At 43.9% G+C, this 22070-nt stretch overlaps 2 protein-coding genes across 2 annotated transcripts in view; both read right to left on the bottom strand.

Annotated features, from left to right (window-relative positions):
- Positions 1-3860, bottom strand: part of LOC120034706 (inactive ubiquitin carboxyl-terminal hydrolase 53-like) — a 61580-nt gene extending 57720 nt beyond the window's left edge. The window contains exons 1-2 of the mRNA XM_038981312.1: positions 3794-3860; positions 1618-1905 (exon numbers count right to left, since the gene is read on the bottom strand). Of these exons, the coding sequence (XP_038837240.1) occupies positions 1618-1905; positions 3794-3860 (355 nt within the window). The remainder of the gene's footprint in view (positions 1-1617; positions 1906-3793) is intronic.
- Positions 3861-5071: 1211 nt separating this feature from the next.
- LOC120034658 (myozenin-2-like) lies at positions 5072-21432 on the bottom strand. Its single transcript, XM_038981251.1, has 6 exons — positions 21351-21432; positions 19869-20023; positions 12557-12574; positions 7644-7737; positions 5675-5858; positions 5072-5303 (listed from the first exon to the last, which is right to left on the bottom strand). Exons 1-6 carry the CDS (start codon positions 21430-21432, stop codon positions 5072-5074), a joined length of 765 nt encoding a protein of 254 aa, XP_038837179.1.
- Positions 21433-22070: the final 638 nt, after the last annotated feature.

Below are 22070 nucleotides of genomic sequence, written 5' to 3'. Positions count from 1 at the left end.
TCACATTTCTCTGCCTTCACGTACAGGTCATGCTCCAGCAGTCGCCCAAGAACCTTGCGCACCAGAGACACATGCTCGGCGCGTGTAGTGGAGTAGATCAAGATGTCGTCAATATACACCACTACACCCTGTCCGTGCAGGTCTCTGAGAATCTCATCAACGAAGGATTGAAAGATGGCTGGAGCATTCTTCAACCCGTACGGCATGACGAGGTACTCATAATGGCCAGATGTTGTACTAAACGCGGTTTTCCACTCATCTCCCTCCCGAATACGCACCAGATTATATGCGCTCCTGAGGTCCAATTTTGTGAAGAATCGTGCCCCGTGAAATGATTCCACCGCCGTAGCGATGAGAGGTAGTGGGTAACTAAAACCCACAGTGATGGAATTTAGACCTCGATAATCAATACACGGACGCAAACCACCCTCCCTTTTCTTCACAAAAAAGAAACTCGAGGAGGCGGGTGACATGGAGGGCCGAATGTACCCCTGTCCCAGAGCCTCCGTGATGTATGTCTCCATAGCCAACGTCTCCTCCTGGAACAATGGATACACGTGACTCCTGGGGAGTGCAGCGTTTACCTGGAGGTTTATCACGCAATCCCCCTGTCGATGGGGAGGTAATAGGGTCGCCTTCCTCTTACTAAAGGCGATAGCCAAATCGGCATACTCAGCAGGAATGCGCACGGTGGAAACCTGGTCTGGACTCTCCACCGTTGTCGCACCGATGGAAACTCCTAAACACCTGCCTGAACACTCATCAGACAACCCCTGGAGAGCTCCCTGTCTCCACGAAATCGTAGGATTGTGAATAGCCAGCCAGGGAATCCCTAACACCACCGGAAACGCAGGTGAATCAATAAGGAACAGACTAATCCGCTCCTTATGATTTCCCTGCGTCATCATATCCAGAGGTATCGTGGCCTCCCTGACCAGCCCTGACCCTAATGGTCGACTATCTAAGGAGTGCACGGGGAAAGGGGGGTCTACCTTGACGAGCGGAATCCTCAACCTCTGGGCGAGTCCGCGATTAATAAAATTCCCCGCTGCGCCTGAATCGACTAGCGCCTTATGCTGGAGAGATGGGAAAAACCTTAGAAAATAGATTAACAAAAACATGTGACCAACAGGAAGCTCTGGGAGAGTGTGGTGCTGACTCACCTGAGGTGACCGAGGAGTGTTCTGCCTGCCCTCTCGACTCCCAGATGGACTCCTCCAGCACCGACCGGAAGTGTGCCCTCTCCGGCCACAATGGGTACAGGAGGAGCCTCCTCCTCCGGTCTCCCTAGACGCAGCCCCTCCTAGCTCCATAGGAATGGGAGCGGGGGGGGGGGGGGGGGGGGGGGGGCAGGAGGTGGAACTGACAGGACCCTCTCAGAACGTCCGCGAGCAGCCAGCAGATGGTCTAGCCGGATTGACATGTCGATCAGCTCATCCAAGCTGAGCGTAGCGTCCCGACAAGCCAGCTCTCTGCGGACGTCCTCCCTTAGGCTACACCTGTAGTGGTCTATCAGGGCCCTGTCGTTCCACCCTGCTCTAGCAGCCAAAGTACGGAAATCCAGCACAAAATCCTGCGCGCTCCTCGTCCCCTGCCGGAGATGGAACAACCTCTCACCCGCCGCTCGGCCATCCGGGGGATGATCAAACACAGCCCGGAAACGGCGGGTGAACTCCAGGTAGTGACCCCTCGCTGAGTCTGGTCCATTCCATACGGCGTTGGCCCACTCCAGGGCCCTACCTGACAGGCAGGAAACGAGGACACTCACGCTCTCCTCGTCCGAGGGAGCAGGCCGAATGGTGGCCAGGTAGAGATCAAGTTGGAGTAGAAATCCCTGGCACCCGGCTGCTGCTCCATCGTACTCCCTCGGAGGCGTGATGCGCAGGACGCTGGCACCGGCTCCCGCTGGAGGAGATGGTAAAGTTGCTGGTGGGAGGGTAGGTGGGGTAGTAGGGAGACCACTCCTCTCCCAACGGTCCATCCTCTCCATCATCTGATCCATTGCCGAACCAATGCGATGTAGGATGGACGTATGATGCAGGACTCTCTCCTCCATCGTGGGGAGAGGGGTGGTCGCTGCTCCTGCTGACTCCATCAGTAGGTGCGGGCTTCTGTAACGCCAGGAGAATGATGGGTGTAGAGTCAGGCGCAGAGAGAGCAGAAGTTTACGGGAACAAAACGCTTTTAATGTCCACAGTGAAAACAGAAACAGGTACAAAAGGGGTGACGCCAAAACACAGGCGCAAACACAACCCACAGACCAACTGTTTAAAATAAACTGGACAGCGAAAAACCCACAATCAAAATAATCCACTCCTGACGTAACATGAACACACAATAAGCCCGCACAAACACTAGCGGGAGAAACTAACCTAAATAGTACACCTCCCAAAAGCCCAACAAGAAACAGGTGAAAACAATTAGACAGACATAAACGAAAAGGAAAAAGGGATCGGTGGCAGCTAGTAGACCGGCGACGACGACCGCCGAGCGCCACTCGAACGGGAAGGGGAGTCACCTTCGGTAGTATTCGTGACAGAATGGAAACCAATGGGATGCTAATATTAGCAATATGCTGACATGACCTACTGAAACAGCTGATTCCATGGACTCCTTTTGAGAAAAAAAAAACATGAAGGAATTGCTACAATAACCACGTTTTCATCCACAGTTTTTCATCCACAGTAAAGTCATATCGCATAAGAACAAATTGGGAAGCTACACAGTTTATTAGGCTACAGATGAAATAAATGATGATGAACTTCATAGGGTGGTGAAAGTGCACAGTGATGAGCTTGATGCTGCTTTCCAATAAATATTGAGGGTCTTATTCCGGCGACATGATGATCGATGCTTGACTGCCATTTGACAAATCAAAATATTCTCGCTCTTATCCATAATAATCTGATCATGTAGACTAGCCAACCTGCACAGCATACCCACACCGTACATGCGAGCTGTTCACTAGGGCACAGGTGCCAAGACCAGAGGAGGCACATTTGCTGTTTAATGCAACAGTTTGTGATAAAACGATTGGTGGAGTTGAAAATGCAATGGAAACACATTGAACTTTAGATTTTTATTTGGTACATGAACACTTTAGCGAAAAAGTGCATTCTGTGTGCACTACACACTGATTTTTATCTGCAACAAGTCCGTTTGATGGAAACATACCACTGGTGGGAAAATTAGCATATTTTCTGTGTATTTTAGAATATTCACATGAAAATCTGTCACCAATTGGACTGAAATCTAGCTACTGTCAGGAAACTATTCTTGTTATAATGTCATAAAACTACCCCTTTAAAACAGCATACCTGTTTAAATGTTAATTTGTGATTTTTATACACATAGGCCTGCAGTAGACCAGTGCTATATTCAGACTGCTCCGACTACAGAGAATTGTTTCACACTCCTGTCTGCCGGGCTGGTTCTTTAGCAGCCAAACGGTTCAATCCCTATTTTCTGCTATAATTAGTTTGCCAGCCATTGTGGCTAATGAGCAGGTCACAAAATGACCTTCTGCAGTTAATGCTAACAACATTGCTATGGATAAAGCTATTTTCTAATTCAACCCAATTATTTAGCAGAATGACTTAAAATAATGATATTGGTTCTGGGTATTTTCCTCTCCATTTAAATTGTGATTTTGGTATTGAAAAAAAAGTGAAATGATTTCTGGAAATTCTTTTGAGGTCGTAGCTGCAAAGCTATTTTTACCTTCTTGAAATGTAGTCTGTCAACGGACCCTAGCAGATCATTTACAGTGTGTGTGTATGTGTGTGTGTCACACCCTGATCTGTTTCAGCTGTCTTTGTGATTGGCTCCACCCCCATCCAGGTGTCACCCATCTTCCCCATTATCGCCTGTGTATTTATACCTGTGTTCTCTGTTTGTCTGTTGCCAGTTCATCTTGTTTGTCTAGTCAACCAGCGTTTTTGTGTCTCAGCTCCTGCTTTTCCCAGTCTCTCTTTTTCTTGCTCTCCTGGTTTTGACCATTGCCTGTCCTGACTCTGAGCCCACCTGCTTGACCACTCTGCCTGAGCCTGCCTGCCGACCTGTACCTTTGCCCCGTTATTAAACCATTGTTAATTCAACATTGTCTGCATCTAAGTCTTACCTTCATACCTGATAGTGTATGTGTGTATAAATGGATCAGACATCATCAACTGTTGTTGGTGTATGGTTGTTGGTCTGAGGTTGGTCATACAGTTCCTGGGTAGTACCCTGAACTAAGCATTGTTGCATCTTTTAAAAAAATATTTGAATTCAGGGAATTGGTACGAAGTCAGTGAAACTATTTTCCGATTCAATTTGGTATGTGTTGGTTCTTTAATGTTAGCATACTGTAACTCAGTAATGTTTTTTTCTTCCGATAAGTACAGGACATATGACGTTACTTAAGCAATACTTTCATAATGAATGATGTATTGTTACTCATTAACAAATAGCATGTACACTGTAGCCCACTTACTTTTCTTTTAATTTGCAGAATTGTGTGTTTCAAGTCAAAGTACTGTACATAACAAGTTAATTTGTTCCACATATCCAAACCACACATTGATTTACATAAGCCAATTAATTATACAATGTCATGAAAAGAGATATACATTTTTATTTGCACATCGATAGGCCCATTCTAAAAGATTAATAGGCAACATGTCTACATAATTAAAGACAAAGATACTTTTGTATCTGATATCCAATATAAGCCAAAATATGTATTGAAGTTTCAAGGTATTACTCATATTTTTTCTCTTAGACATTTCAATAACATTTCTGCCATGTGTGCTATTTATTGACATGTTATTCTCTGAATACACAATGCAAAACGAACCATCAGTATCATTACTCTGGCAAATGGCACAGAATTGAAACAGGACAGCAGGGAACCCCTATTTGAAACCATCAGTTCATCGTCGGTCGCACATATTCAATAATCATGATTTAGGCTTCAGCTCCGACCCCTATATCGCAGATCAGGCAGTAAGGTTAGAGGTGCCAGCAGTGGATCTTGTCGGACCGGTGCGCTCTTGTCTTTCCAGGTATTTATGGGTCATCTATAGGTCATCTAGAGGTCATCGGACTCAGGGATGGGCATAGGTTCCAGAGGCACGGTGGGCAGGATCAGTGGGATGCCGTCGGTTATCCATCCCTGGGCGACCCTGTTGAAGGTGGGCCGTTTCACCCCTGGGTCCTGGAGCTCAGAGTAGTTGGGGAGGTTCAGGTCGATCTCAGGGAGCTTGAACGTGATCCCACTGCTCTGGGGGGCTTTGTCGAAACCACCAAACGGTGTGGCCACCCTGGAAATCAGATGTGGAGATACAAGTGTGAATGCAAAATCAAAATGAAGATCTCTAAAAATGTGACGGTTGCATAGAATATAGAAAGCTGGCTTTTTATGGAGCGTTACAGTAGTGCATCCATGTAACAGTGAATCTGAACTGTGTTATAAGAATGGAAATGTTTGCAATATCAATGTCATTATAAGTACTGAGTATCCTATCTACTGAGAGTACTATCCCAACCTTGAAATTTGCATACTTAACTCAAAGTCTGCCATTGAGAGAAGTGCACGGCTGATGCAGTATGTTCAAGTAGCTCGGAAATCTTTGGCTTAATCTTTGAGTTGTTGAATAGCAGTTGTCTGAAAACTCTCCTCGGAACACCTCACCTGTTAAAGCTCTTGTAGTCAGGAGCCTCTGGTCTCGGCTCAGTGACAGGCATCCTGATATTGAGGGTCTCGGCCAGGTTGGGGTCGTTAATGATAGCCTGCTCCCAAGGGGAGTGGTAGGACTTGGGTATAGCTGTAGAGTTGAATGTCTCTGCAGGGACATCCTTCAAGGGGCCTCCATATCCTGAGACACATGCCAAGAAGATAGGATCATAAGACCAACAGTGCAGCGTATAGACACTCACTTATCCTATCAACACATTAGTATATCTGTGCGGTTGGACTTAAGTGCGATAAATGATTACTGGCAATTTCTTGCTTGTCGTCCTTGCACAAGAAATGTGAAAAAGTACTAGGGCATTGAGACTGTATTTTGTCCAGACCAGGGTTCCCCAACTGGCGGCTCGCCAAGTTTTTTTGTGTTGAATTTTCATTGCTGGACATAAAAGACTGTACAAACACCAGGAAATCAGCTCCAAGTGATTGTAATTTAAGAAATCTGTTCTCAAGTATTCCCAAGCATTACAGAGAGACACGGGATCATTTACAAATGTAAGCAAAGTTTGAATGATTCTATTTTAGTCAAACATTATATCTGTTTGGGCTTCGTGCAGTCAATTTGCAGTCCACAAATTATTTGTAATTATGTTCCGGCCCCCCGACCATCCGCTCCAGAAAAAAATCGGCTCACGGCTGAATCTAGTTGGTGATCCCTGATGTAGACAGAGCAAGGTAACAAACACAACACTTTAGTCACTCCGTTGTTACCACCTGTTCCTCCATGCTAATTTCATCAAGACATAACAAAAAAAAAATTGTACATTTTTGTTTAGAATTACCTGTTTTTATTGCTTGGAAAACAAAATAGGTGTCAAAATGACTGTGGCGGTGCTGTTTTATCAATAGCCACTATAATTTAATAACAGTATAAACTAGAGCAGTGAAAAAAAGTGATGTAGACGCAACACTGGCAGATTGAGACAATTTTGTCCATCATTAGCTCATGTCCTAAAATAGTGCACACCGTAAGTGTGCGTTCATCCTTTGTGTGAAAAGCGGGTTGGTCCAGTTGACATGGGTTGACACCATGCTTGGTCATATCAGATTCTATAAGAGTGTTCTGTTTGTATCTCCTGCTGACAATTTAATGCAGGGAAAGGAAATGCTTCTCATGTATCCTGTGTAAACTCGTCGTTGGAATGAGGTGAGGACCAAAGCGCAGCGTGGTAAGTGTTCATCATTATATTTATTAAACAGAGAACACTAAACAAAATAACAAAGGAGAACGAAACGCAACAGTTCTGTCAGGTGACATAAACACAGAACAGAAAATAATATAATCACCCACCACACAGAATGACAAACAGGCTACCTAAATATGGCTCCCAATCAGAGACAACGACTGACACCTGCCTCTGATTGAGAACCATACTAGGCCAAACACATAGAAAAGGACAATAGAACAAAACATAGAAAAAACAACATAGAATGCCCACCCCAACTCACGCCCTCACCAAACTAAAATAAAGACATAACAAAGGAACTAAGGTCAGAACGTGACATCCTGCTTAAAGGCCAGAGGTCTGCTGAGTCACTATGGGGAACTAGACTGGTCCTTAGAGGTAACATGAACATCTAAATAGGGCCTTAAAAATGCATTCACAACCCATTCATAAGCAGTACATAAGCAGTTCATAAATGTTCATGTCAACAATTGCAAGACATAGCATACATATCAATTTCTAGTTGTTGAAAAACGACATTTACTTATGAATGCGGTATGTATGGAGTTATGACTGTGTTATGAAGTCCTTATGTAGGATCCCTTCAAGTGAAGCGTTACTCATGCTGAACACTACGTAATAATGAAATAAAGATATTTTAATAAGCCCTTATTATTCCCTTAAACTATATTATTCCGCCTTATAAGCATTCATAGATGTTGAATATTGATGTGGTAGCTACATACCTGGTGCAATGCATTCTGGATTTGAAGGGTTTCCTGGGGCGGGTGTGTAAGGAAGTGTTTTTGATCCCTCTTTGTTTTCGGCACTGTCTACATTCTCAGCTAGAAGATCCCTCTGGAAGAAAATGGAAAGCATTTTGTTATTAGCTAAGGTTTACCCTTTTGCTCAGTTCTGAACCTATCTCATTTCTTCATTTGGGGATTAGCTGCAACGAATTGTTCACTTTGAGTAAATGAGACTCACTAGGTAAATGGGTAGATCGATCAGAGGTTTTACGACCATGTTAACTTAGCACACCGAGCTAAAGCTTGGGCATAACATCAAAGCAGGATCAGCTACCACCAAAATGCCCATCAAAAGACTTGAAATAGCAACTAATTCATGTTTGTTTGCAATGTTGAGAATTTATGTGCAATGTTGAGAACATGGCACTTTATGTGCAATGTTGCTCAATTTGAACAGTTGCCAAAAGTAAAAACAGTCATTTGCAACCAGATCCCCCCCATAGTTGATACACAATCACAATAGAAGTAGTTACTAAATATTTACATGTAACAAATCATTTTTGTCATTTAGCAGTGCTACAGTAGAGTGGCATCTAACCAATGTACACATGAACATATAATGCATATAATTCAGAAAGTATTCCTACCCTTGACTTATTCCACATTTTGTTGTGTTACAGCCTGAATTCAAAGTTGATTAAATCGATTTTTTTCCTCACACATCTACTACACACACTATCCTATAATGACAAAGTTAAAATATGGTTGGAGAAGTTTTTGGCACATTTATTGTAAATGAAATTCAGAAATATCTCACTTACATAAGTATTCACACTTCTGTCAATACATATACCTTTGGCAGCGATTACAGCTGTGAGTCTTTCTGGGTAAATCTCTAAGAGCTTTGCACACCTGGATTGTACAATATAGTTGTTGATCATTGCTAGACAGCCATTTTTAAGTCTTGCCATAGATCTTCAAGCTAATTAAAGTCAAAACTGTAACTAGGCCAATCAGGAATATTGAATGTCGTCTTGGTAAGCAACTCCAGTGTATATTTTGCCTTATGTTTTAGGTTATTGTCCTGCTGAAAGGAATTTGTCTCCCATTGTCTGCTGGAAAGCAGACTGAACCAGGTTTTCCTCTAGGATTTTTCCTGTGCTTAGCTCTATTCCGTTTCTTTTTATCTTAAAAAACTCCCTAGTCCATGTCGATGACAAGCCTGCACATAACATGATGCAGACACCACCATGCTTGAAAATATGAAGAGTGGTACTCAGTGAGGTTTTGTGTTAGATTTTCCCCAAAACATAATACTTTGTATTCAGGACATAAGTTAAACTGCAACAAAAATTGGCTAAGAAATGAACTTTAAGCGCCTTATTGCTGTCACGATCGTCGTAGTGAGGAGACCAAGGCGCAGCGTGAGAGAAATACATTCTTCTTTTTAATAACGAAGAACACTTAACAAACAATACAAAATAACAAAACGAACGTGACCGCTATAATACTGAGTGCAAACATGCAACATCACATAGACAATTACCCACAATAGCCTAATGCCTATGGCTGCCGTAAAATATGGCTCCCAATCAGAGACAACAATAAACAGCTGTCTCTGATTGAGAACCAAACCAGGCAACCATAGACTTTCCTAAACATCTATACTGAACACAACCCCATACACTCTACAAAACCCCCTATACAATACAACCACCCAAGACGAGACAAATACACACAAACATCCCCCATGTCACACCCTGACCTAACTAAAATAATACAGAAAACAAAGATAACTACGGCCAGGGCGTGACAGTACCCCCCCCCCCCAAAGGTGCGGAACGTGGCCCCCACTCCACCATAGTTAATACCCGCTTTGGTGGCTCTGGCAGATCCTGGCTGACTGGCGGCTCTGGCAGATCCTGGCTGGCTGGCGGCTCTGGCTGGTCATGGCTGGCGGGCGGCTCTGGCTGCTCCTGGCTGGCGGGCGGCTCTGGCTGCTCCTGGCAGGCGGGCGGCTCTGGCTGCTCCTGGCTGGCGGGCGGCTCTGGCTGCTCCTGGCTGGCGGGCGGCTCTGGCTGCTCCTGGCTGGCGGGCGGCTCTGGCTGCTCCTGGCTGGCGGGCGGCTCTGGCTGCTCCTGTCTGGCGGGCGGCTCTGGCTGCTCCTGTCTGGCGGACGGCTCTGGCTGCTCCTGTCTGGCGGACGGCTCTGGCTGCTCCTGTCTGGAAGGCGGCTCTGGCTGCTCCTGTCTGGCGGGCGGCTCTGGCTGCTCCTGTCTGGCGGGCGGCTCTGGCTGCTCCTGTCTGGCGGGCGGCTCTGACGGCTCGGGACAGACGGGCGGCTCTGACGGCTCGGGACAGACGGGCGGCTCTGACGGCTCGGGACAGACGGGCGGCTCTGACGGCTCGGGACAGACGGGCGGCTCTGACGGCTCGGGACAGACGGGCAGCTCTGACGGCTCGGGACAGACGGGCAACTCTGACGGCTCGGGACAGACGGGCAGCTCTGACGGCTCGAGACAGACGGGCAGCTCTGACGGCTCTGGGCAGACGGGCAGCTCTGGGCAGATTGGCTCTGGCGCCTCTGGACTGAGGGGCTGAAGCTCTGGCAGCGCCGGACAGGCGGGAGACTCCGGCAGCGCTGGAGAGGAGGAAGGCTCTGGCAGCGCTGGACAGGTGGGAGACTCTGTAGCGATGAGACGGAGAGACAGCCTGGTGCGGGGGGCTGCCACCGGAGGGCTGGTGCGTGGAGGTGGCACTGGGTAGACCGGACCGTGAAAGCGCACTGGAGATCTTGAGAGCAGGGCTGGCACCATCCGCCCTGGCTGGATCTTCACCCTAGCCCGGCAGATGTGGGGAGCTGGGATGTTGCGCACCGGGCTAAGCACACGCACCGGGAACACCGTGCGCTCCACCGCATAACACGGTGCCTGCCCGGTACAACGCCCCCTCTCTCCACTGGAAGCACGGCTGGGAGAGCTGTAGCGCCGAGCTGGCAGAGGAAGTGCAGGGCTAGGAAGGCGCACAGGAGGCCTGGTGCGTGAGGCTGGCACAGTCTTAACCAGACGGCTAGCACGCACCTCAGGACGAGTATGGAGAGCTGTCCCCGGTGACATCATTTCCACGACACGTTCAGTCGGGCGGATGTCGTGCCTCATGCACCAAACCAGCACCTCCCTCATAACTCTTTCCTCCAATTCCCCATTAACTCCTTCACTGTTTCTGCGTCGCTCACCTCCAATTCCGCCCTGACCGGCTCCTTACGGTAAGCAGGAGGAGTTGGCTCAGGTCTGACTCCTGACTCTGCCACACTCCCCGTGTGCCCCTTCCCAAGAAATTTTTGGGGCTGCCTCTCGGGCCTCCAGCCGCTCTGCCGTGCTAGCGCCTCATAATAGCGCCTCTCCGCCTTCGCTGCCTCCAGCTCTTCTTTGGGGCGGCGATATTCCCCTGGCTCTGCCCAGGGTCCTTTGCCGTCTAATTCGTCCTCCCATGTCCATTCCTCCAAATAGTGCAGCTTCTCCTGCTGCTGCTGCTGCTGCAGCAAGCTGCTGCTGCCTCTCCTGCTGCTTCTCCTGCCGTTTACCACGCTGCTTGGTCCTGGTATGGTGGGTAATTCTGTCACGATCGTCGTAGTGAGGAGACCAAGGCGCAGCGTGAGAGAAATACATTCTTCTTTTTAATAACGAAGAACACTTAACAAACAATACAAAATAACAAAACGAACGTGACCGCTATAATACTGAGTGCAAACATGCAACATCACATAGACAATTACCCACAATAGCCTAATGCCTATGGCTGCCTTAAATATGGCTCCCAATCAGAGACAACAATAAACAGCTGTCTCTGATTGAGAACCAAACCAGGCAACCATAGACTTTCCTAAACATCTATACTGAACACAACCCCATACACTCTACAAAACCCCCTATACAATACAACCACCCAAGACGAGACAAATACACACAAACATCCCCCATGCCACACCCTGACCTAACTAAAATAATACAGAAAACAAAGATAACTACGGCCAGGGCGTGACAATTGCAAGCAGAATGCATGTTTTGGAATATTTTTATTCTGTGTAGGCTTTCTTCTTTTCATTCTGTCATTTAGGTTAGCATTGTGGAGTAAATATAATGTTGTTTATCCATCCATTCTCCTATCACAGCCATTCAACTCTGTAACTGTTTTAAAGTCACCATTGGCTCATGGTGAAATCCCTGAGAAGTTTCCTTCCTCTCCGCGACTGAGGTAGGAAGGACACCTGTATCTTTGTAGTGACTGGGTGTATTGATACACCATCCAAAGTGTAATTAATAGTCGCGGAGAGGAAGGAAACTACCATTCTCAAAGGATAGTCATTTTCTGCTTTTTAGATTTTTTTACCCATCTGCCAATGGTGCGAAGCATTGGAAAACTTCCCTGGTCTTTGTGGTTGAATCTGTGTTTGAAATTCACTGCTCGACTGAGAGACCTTACAGATAATTGTATGTGTAGGGTACAGAGATGAGGTAGTCATTCAAAAGTCACTAGTATTACACAGAGTGAGTCCAGGCAACTTGTTATCTTCTTCTCAATAGGGGGTGCTATTTGCACTTTGTAATAATTTCGTTCCCAAATTAAACTGCCTCGTACTCAATTCTTGCTCGTACAATATGCATATTATTATTACTATTGGATAGAAAACACTCTCTAGTTTCTAAAACCGTTTGAATTATATCTGTGAGTGAAACAGAACAGGAGTTGGAGCACTTTTCCTATGAGGGTGTGAGAATGCTGAAATCTGCAAGCTGTTTCCAGGTCAGTTTATTAATTTGCCTGTCTTCTATTGGTTGAGATGCACTGCATACGTCTTCCCCTGGGTGTCAGCGAATAGTGAGAGTTGAAATGGGGTTGCTAGGCAGAACTGAGAGGTTATAAATGGCCTGGGAAAAAAGTGTCCGGCCTTTGTTCACTTCGCTCTGACGCAGGAAGGACATCTGGCTGTGGCTCTAGAACGCTCCGGTTATAGGCCTTAGATATATCCGGTCATGTTTTTATTCGTTATAGGTGTTAAAGACATCATAAGGTAGTTAATTTAAACCGACTTATAGCAGTTTATATCAGTTTATTGCGATTTTCTGGAATTTCTTTGTCACGCGCTATCACGAGTTGGACACCTCTCCGGCACATAGCTAGCGTTAGCTGCTAATTCTACAGGAGAAGAGGACATCTTTCAACCAAAAGACGATTGTTCTGGAGAAAGGACACCTTGCCCAAGATTCTGATGGAAGCTCGTCAAATAGTAAGAAGTCTTTATGCTGTTAATTCGTATTTATGTTGAAAAATGTTAAACAATAATTCCGCCATGAATTTCGGTGCGGTCTCGCTTTAGCGCACGCTGTATGTAGTAGTAACGTTAATTTTAAAAATCTAACACAGCGGTTGCATTAAGAACTAATGTATCTTTCATTTGCTGTCCAACCTGTATTTTTTTGTCAAGTTTATGAATAGTTTTCGATTAGATTAGGTGCCTCTCCAAGATGGCGCCGGACAGATTGCTTGAAGTTTGCCTACTAATCACATTGTATAACCACGATTTGTGCCGCTACATATGCACATTTTCGAACAAACCCTATATGCATTGTGTAATATGATGTTACAGGACTGTCATCTGAAGAAGTTTGAAGGTTAGTCAAAAATTATATATCTTTTGCTTGTTTGTTACGATCGCTAACCTTTGCTGCTGGTAAATGGCTTGTGTTTCTGGCTATTGTGGTAAGCTAATATAATGCTATATTGTGTTTTCGCTGTAAAACACTTAAAAAATCTGAAATATTGGCTGGATTCACAAGATCTTGGTCTTTCATTTGCTGTACGCTGTGTATTTTTCAGAAATGTTTTATGATGAGTATTTAGGTAATTCACGTTGCTCTCTGTAGTTATTCTAGTCGCTTTGGTGAGAGTTGTGATGGTGGCTGCAATGGTAAACTATGATTTATACCTGAAATATGCACATTTTTCTAACAAAACATATGCTATACAATAAATATGTTATCAGACTGTCATCTGATGAAGTTGTTTCTTGGTTAGTGGCTATTTATATCTTTATTTGGTCGAATTTGTGATAGCTACCTATGCAGGAAAAAAATGGTGGAGTAAAAAAAGTGGTGTCTTTTGCTAACGTGGTTAGCTAATAGATTTACATATTGTGTCTTCCCTGTAAAACATTTTAAGAATCAGAAATGATGGCTGGATTCACAAGATGTGTATCTTTCATCTGGTGTCTTACACTTGTGATTTAATGATATTTAGATGCTAGTATTTACTTGTGACGCTATGCTAGGCTATGCTAGTCAGCTTTTTTACTGATGGGGGTGCTCCCGGATCCGGGATTGGGAGGAATTAGAGGTTAAGTGACTTGTTAAGCAAAACATTACTCCTAAACTTATTTAGGCTTGCCATAATGAAGGGAATGAATAATTATTGACTCAAGACATTTCACCTTTTCATTTTTTATTAATTTGTAAAAATTTCTAAAAACATAATTCCACTCTGACATTATGGGATATTGTGTGTAGTGTCGTGACGTGACTATCATTAGTGTGATGATGGCTATTTTATCAAATCAATTAACTATGTTTAATTATTACGTGATTAAATGTATCATGTAATAATTAACTCATTAGCAATCTTGGGGCACCACGGAAAAAGTTTGTTTAATGAGTTACAGTTTCCCGAATTAACTCAAGAATATATCAGAATATATCGTTATCCTACCAGTCATCCATTAGTTATTATTATTACCCCATATCAGTCTCGTTCTGAACAACGTTGACTTCAAATCTGCACGAACCCTAGTCTAAAATGATGATTCAGCAATACACGCATTTTTACTAATATTTACTAACTAACTAAATAATCACACAGAATTACATAAACACAAACCCAGGATAGAGTATATGTTGATTACTAACATAATGCAATGAAAAGTCCCTAGTGGACTAACCTCATATGACGGCTTGTTACACAATGGCGAGGGGGTGGGGACAGATATAGAGCGGGAAAGACATTGTACATACAGTTGGATAACTATGCTCATGGGAATGTGAATACTTTGCACATGAACGATTGCTCATTCAAAAATAATTGCAATGTATATATATTTACGCTTGTATTTCTTTGTCATCTCTCTCTGTTTAAATCGCCCGGTCCATCTATGGGGAGTCAGTTCGACAGAAGTCTCTGGTTGTGTAAGTCTCTGGTTGTCCATCAGAGGTCACAATGTCCTCAGTTGTAGTAGTGGTAGGCATTCTTTGATCTTTAGAATGGATACATCAGACGTACCGCACGGTGTTGAGAGGGAAATGTTCTTCTTTTCTCGTCTTCGGTCGAGTTTCCTAGACTGCATTACATGCAGAGCTGCAGGCGGTGCATGTCTTAGTCTTCTTCTTCCCTGTTGAGTTTCAGAGGGTCTTACCATTTCGTATCATTCCGCTCACGCTGTGGTCACGTTGGACTATATTTAAACTGCAACCATTTCAACGTGTAGCCACCCCTCCATGCTGTCTGGTGTCAATGGTTGATTATTCAGGGTACAGCTAGAACCACTTCATACACCGACATGCAACCCGGCATGTTTTGGTCTTGTAGTTTTAAATAATTTTACACGTCAGTAGCAACCCGGCAATGTACTGGTCTAATATGTTAATTCTTTAGGAGTCCTTTATAAGCACTCTGGCAAAAGGGGCATTCCATCCTTTTAGCATAATGTCTGTGCTCACGTGGGCGTGGTTACCGACTGGGTAAAACTTCATATGAAAAACAATTATCTCATTTAGAAGGCTAAAATCACATTTCATCTTCTCACAAATAGTTTCATATTTAATCATATACGTTTTACAACATTTAGATTTAACTCTGACATTTACATTGTGAAAACACTTAAAGTTACAATGATTCCATTATGACATGTTTAATGACATCACAAAATAATAAGTGATGACATGATTGTTCTTCATGTCCCTCCCGACCATTTCCCACATTCTTTGTGTTAGAAATATTGTTTCATTATCCACTTTTGGATGTTGGAGTTTTGGCGGGAAGAATCTCTTTGTAACAAAAGGGTTCTTTCCCCTCAATACTGCATGGCAAGGGAGAGAAAGTTCCTGCAAGGCATTTACGACCGTCAAATAACTGGCCAACTCCCCCAGGAGAGGGGGGTCTTGAAACCTTTGATTAGCCGGCACCTTTGATCTCCATCCAGGAGGGCAAGTTATGACAGTAGGCCAGTGACAAAAACATCCAAATTTAATCAATTTCAAATTCAGGCTATAACACAACAAAATTTGGAAAAAGTCAATGGGTGTGAATACTTTCTGAAGTAACACACACACACACACACACACACACACACACACACACACACACACACACACACACACACACACACACACACACACACACACACACACACACACACACACACACACACACACACACACACTATCTGCAAGCACTGACAAGCGACATACAATTTATTGAGCAAAGTGCTCCAGGAGCCTCTGGCCAGAGTAGGTGCAGAGAAATGTTTCTCCATATCTCCCATGTGTTCTAACACTTTTGTCTGGGTGCACACATCATTATTGCAACCATGAGTCACTCAGAAACATATTTAAAATCCGGTAATATGGATTTTGCACTTTTGGATCCAAGTAAACAATGAAACATAGTTACCTAACCAGGTGGCCTAACCAGGTTACCTAACCAGGTTACCTAACCAGGTGGCGAATCGCATCTCTGCATGTCTGGCAGACATATCAGTGTGGATGACGGATCACCACCTCAAGCTGAACCTCGGCAAGACGGAGCTGCTCTTCCTCCCGGGGAAGGACTGCCCGTTCCATGATCTCGCCATCACGGTTGACAACTCCATTGTGTCCTCCTCCCAGAGTGCCAAGAACCTTGGCGTGATCCTGGACAACACCCTGTCGTTCTCAACTCACATCAAGGCGGTGACCCGTTCCTGTAGGTTCATGCTCTACAACATTCGCAGAGTACGACCCTGCCTCACACAGGAAGCGGCGCAGGTCCTAATCCAGGCACTTGTCATCTCCCGTCTGGATTACTGCAACTCGCTGTTGGCTGGGCTCCCTGCCTGTGCTATTAAACCCCTACAACTCATCCAGAACGCCGCAGCCCGTCTGGTGTTCAACCTTCCCAAGTTCTCTCACGTCACCCCGCTCCTCCGCTCTCTCCACTGGCTTCCAGTTGAAGCTCGCATCCGCTACAAGACCATGGTGCTTGCCTACGGAGCTGTGAGGGGAACGGCACCTCCGTACCTTCAGGCTCTGATCAGGCCCTACACCCAAACAAGGGCACTGCGTTCATCTACCTCTGGCCTGCTCGCCTCCCTACCGCTGAGGAAGTACAGCTCCCGCTCAGCCCAGTCAAAACTGTTCGCTGCTCTGGCACCCCAATGGTGGAACAAACTCCCTCACGACGCCAGGTCAGCGGAGTCAATCACCACCTTCCGGAGACACCTGAAACCCCACCTCTTTAAGGAATACCTAGGATAGGATAAAGTAATCCTTCTACCCCCCCCTCCCCCTTAAAAGAGTTAGATGCACTATTGTAAAGTGGTTGTTCCACTGGATATCATAAGGTGAATGCACCAATTTGTAAGTCGCTCTGGATAAGAGCGTCTGCTAAATGACTTAAATGTAATGTAAATGTACTGTACTGTAAATGAAAATAATCACAAATACTTTTGAAATCCCAAAGTCCAGAGATCCAATAATGTGATCCCACGATTCAACCCTTGGACCCTCAACCCATAATATCCTAGATATAATAATAACTGTGTGTCTGATATAATCAGACTCGGCATTACGGGCTGGCAAAACCGGGCATGTGTAAATAGGATTAAGATCATAAAGTCAATCTCATAACGGCAGTCTCGTCCAAAACTGAGTTTTGTGAGACTGGTCAGGACTGCATTACAATGTAAATTAAGTTTGGGTTTGTTTCAATCCTGCGCACATGCCCACAGCTGGCAGCACAATTAAAAATCAATTCGGAGGGCAATCTGATTGTAATGCCTGTGGTAAATGTGGGTTGACTTTGGATATCCCTATGGATATTAGGGACTATCGGTAAATTACACAATTTAAATCAAATCAAATCAAATGTATTTATATAGCCCTTCTTACATCAGCTGATATCTCAAAGTGCTGTACAGAAACCCAGCCTAAAACCCCAATCAGCAAGCAATGTAGGTGTAGAAGCATGTGTCACGTTCTGACCTTAGTTCCTTTTTTATGTATTTATTTTAGTTTGGTCAGGGCGTGAGTTGGGGTGGGCATTCTATGTTGTTTTTCTATGTTTTGTTCTGTTGTTAGATTTCTATGTGTTGGGCCTAGTATGGTTCTCAATCATAGGCAGGTGTCAGTCGTTGTCTCTGATTGGGAGCCGTATTTAGGTAGCCTGTTTTTCATTGTGTGTTGTGGGTGATTGTTTCCTGTTGTAGTGTTTGTTTCACATTTCAGAACTGTTTCGGTTTTCGGTATTGCTCACTTTGTTATTTTGTATTTTTCAGTGTTCAGTTTTAATAAATTAAAATGGACACTTACCACGCTGCGTATTGGTCCGATCCTGTAACGTTCTTCGTCGGGCGAAAGAGAGGAGGACCAAAATGCAGCGTGATGATTATCCATTTTAATAGAATACTTTAACAACGAACAAAAACAATAAACCAGCAAAATGAACGAAGACGAAAAAGTCCCGTAACATGAACACAAACACAGGAACAGGAACAGGAACAATCACCCACAACCCACAATAACAAACAGGCTACCTAAATATGGCTCCCAATCAGAGACAACGACTAACACCTGCCTCTGATTGAGAACCATATCAGGCCAAACACATAGAAACAGACAACCTAGACATACAACATAGAATGCCCACTCATATCACACCCTGACCAAACAAAACATAGAAACATACAACGCAAACTATGGTCTGGGCGTGACAGATCCTTGCTACTCCTCAGACGAAGAGGACGAGAACCGTTACAGCATGGGACAATATATATATTACAATTCTAATAGCTCCAAATTTAAATGACTTAAAAACCTCAGACCAATAATAAATTGTATAAATTAATATACAAATATTGAAAGCATTTAATGAGAAAAATGAAAGGTGTGAAACATGAACATATTTTCTCATTTACATTTATTGCCGGTCTCTAACTATCACTCCAGATAGGCTATCCAAAGTCAAACTAATTTTGCCACGGTTGCACGCCAGCCGGCTGTAGATAATTGGCTAAATAATTTGGCTTACTCTTCCCACCTGCGAACACACACGAGACACCGATATCAAACCACACCCCGAAACCAACTCAAGTTTTAATTCTGTCATGGTCGTTAACATTTCTTAATGAACCAAATCTAAAACGAGGCAAAATCAGGAAGTGCCGTCACCCTTTAATAAGATGTTGTCTTTTCGACTCTATATAGACATTAAAAAAAATAATGGGCTGCGTGTAACTGTATGATGAGGTTCTGAAGTTGCCTTTTTGTTATAAAAAAAAATATATGCGCCATTGCGTTCCATTTCCCTGCCTCGTGGTAAATAGCCTGTACTCTGTTTCTTGGTCTTCATTCACTATTTGACAAATGTTAATATTCTCACCCATCAAACTATTTTCAATTTCATCTTGTGTTTACATCTACAATTATATATGTGACATTATTTTTTATAGGCTACGGTTTAGGTGTAACCTACGCCTGCATTTCGAATACACTTGTATGTCGTAGTGGGACCAATATCTACCTTGTGTTATAAGGGCTATAAAGTAATATGAGTTGTGAACATCTTTAATTGCAGGTGCCCTCCATGGATTTCGTCCTAGTGCCGGTCCTGAAGTTGAGTGTAAAACTCTAGTCTAAAACTCTACAAACAAGACCCTGCCTGTCAGAGATTTTTCTGCTCCAGCCTCACAGCGGCGGAACAAGCGTCCTGCAACACTATCCATCTGACCCGTCTATCAAAGATGTGGCATAACCCAGATGTATGATATTGGTAGTGAATGTGAGTTGTGAGTTGGGTTGTATTTTAATGTTGAATAAGTCTCCGTATTTGCATCCACTTATTGTTGGTCTTTGGGATAAGAGCGTTTAGATTACTAAATTACACAAATGTACATGTAAAAGTCCTTACACTCAGCTGCACGTTTGCCTCATTTTGGATACTTTCAAACGTGTATTTCTCTGATCTTCGCTGGCGCATTTTGAAAAGACGAGAGCCTCTGTTGGATTGCAGTGACAGCTCCTCCAGCATGATGTCTTTGGGAGTGCTAACCTTTATCCCCAGGTCCATGGTGTCCCCTGGAAAAAGAATTAAAACAAGTTCCAGTAGATGCCCATGACTGACTTTCCATTAAAGGTAGACTCAGCAATGTGACATCATCTAACACAGTAGGGCAACTTCCTGTTTACAGACATAAATAACAACAGAATTTAAATCTGTCCAAAACCGCCACTATTGGTTCTTTGCAATTTGTGCCATTCTTTGAGATATGCCCATATTAGGATGAGCTAATAGTGCAGTTTTGGCAGTCAGATTTTGTTATTGGGCATTGTAAACCGGATATCTTCCAGCTGTATAATGATGTCATATATGGTGATCTCATGAGTCTACTGCTCTAAAAGTAAAGCAACTGTGACCTTCAAGATTCCCCCAAGACTGTATTATTATGTCTTAGTTGCACAAAATATATCGTCTCCCTAAATATATACAGTATATATATTTTTTCTGACACTCTCCCTAAGACATAATGTACATAGCAAGCATTTTTTATCATTTATGATTACAGCGAGACCTTTATCAGAGGAAAAGTTCATTAGCATTATTATTCTGATATTATCTGAAGGGATAATATCAATGACATGTCGTTACTTCAAAATGCTTTCTGCTGAGCAGTTAGCATGCCTAAATCAAATGAACGTAGCGTCATACCAAGCTGTATAGTAAGCATCACAATATGATAAAAGGTTGCACGTGTATAATAATAATTGGTTGCCTCAATATACAGTATACTGCAATAGTTCATTCTACATTGTATGGTTATTAAACAAAATTGTGCGTTGAGTTGATTTAGGCATGCTCTTTGGACAATGCAACCACAGCCTTGTGAATTTCCATTAATTGGCACTCAACAGTGCTAACGCTACTTGCTATTTGCGAGTTCTAGAAAGTCTAGGTGAATTTTGTGAATTTTCAACTCCGATTGAGACAAGTGCAGTCTTACAATTTTGTATGTATTATTTCTTATTGAATTCAATTTGTATTATGTCATTGTTCCTATTACTTATTGAAGGCTGAACATGATGCTGCTTCAATGAGCTATACCCAGACAGAATGTACTTCAGCTGTCGCAAACCTTCACAGTCCCCTAAATCGCTACGCGCAGTTGTCCAACTCTGCCCTCCACAACTCCCCACCTCACCCGCCCCAAAATAACAGTTTCAAAAGGAGAACGACAGAAGGATTTGTTGCCATAGGTAGTAAAACATCCCCGTTAGCATTTTATGGCAACCGCTAGAGAAACGGCCCTGACATGTTCAACCCGGATATGAACGACTGCCCTCCACCAGAAGAAGTTTGATTCTCTTTGCTGTTGAGGCTGTCGTTGAGCCCTGGCCCAGATCATACCATTGGCACAGTGGACGTCTCGATAAATAGCCGCTGCATGCATCTTCCTCTCTCCAGCTGGCATTGTACAGAATTGCGACATTGTGGCTTTGGGAAAGGCGGCACACGATTTGCCCCTGGGCACTGGAAACACATAAAGGACACAGGATGTACTCTGTTCTACCCCAGCGGAATTTTTTTTCAAATTGTGGTGTTGATATGAACTGAATATTAGAGAGCCAACATACTGCACTGCTATAAATAAGATGACTGTCAGTGAGGGTTTGAAGTAAAGTTGTAATGCTCACATGGCACATGCAATACTGGTTGACCTATCGGATTACTACTGCATGCTGTTAAGACCGCATTATGATATGCCGTTAATGTCCTGTGAGAAAACAGTCATCAAATATTATGATGGCCTTTATGTCAGGTTTATGATAGCATTAGCTAGGCATTATGGCATTTAATTCAAGGACAGGGTTTCTGTCAACCCCAAACCAAAACATTACATCTAACTCATATAACTCAGATTGGCAGGTGTAATTCATTGTTTGCGCTTGAAGAGCAAAGTCAACACTTACTTTAAAATAACCTTGTAACGAATGCTAGATGATGCGCATTAAGGTGTCACATGGCATTCAGTGTTGTGAATCATCAGTGTTGGGTAAGGGGTGAACATTGCGTCCCAGGGAACCCTGACACTGGAAACCCTTAATGTGATCTTGACAAAATAAATAT

Source organism: Salvelinus namaycush, chromosome 42 (assembly GCF_016432855.1).
Source record: "Salvelinus namaycush isolate Seneca chromosome 42, SaNama_1.0, whole genome shotgun sequence".
Taxonomy (NCBI): Eukaryota; Metazoa; Chordata; class Actinopteri; order Salmoniformes; family Salmonidae; genus Salvelinus; species Salvelinus namaycush.
This window is presented reverse-complemented; position numbering and strand designations above follow the sequence as displayed.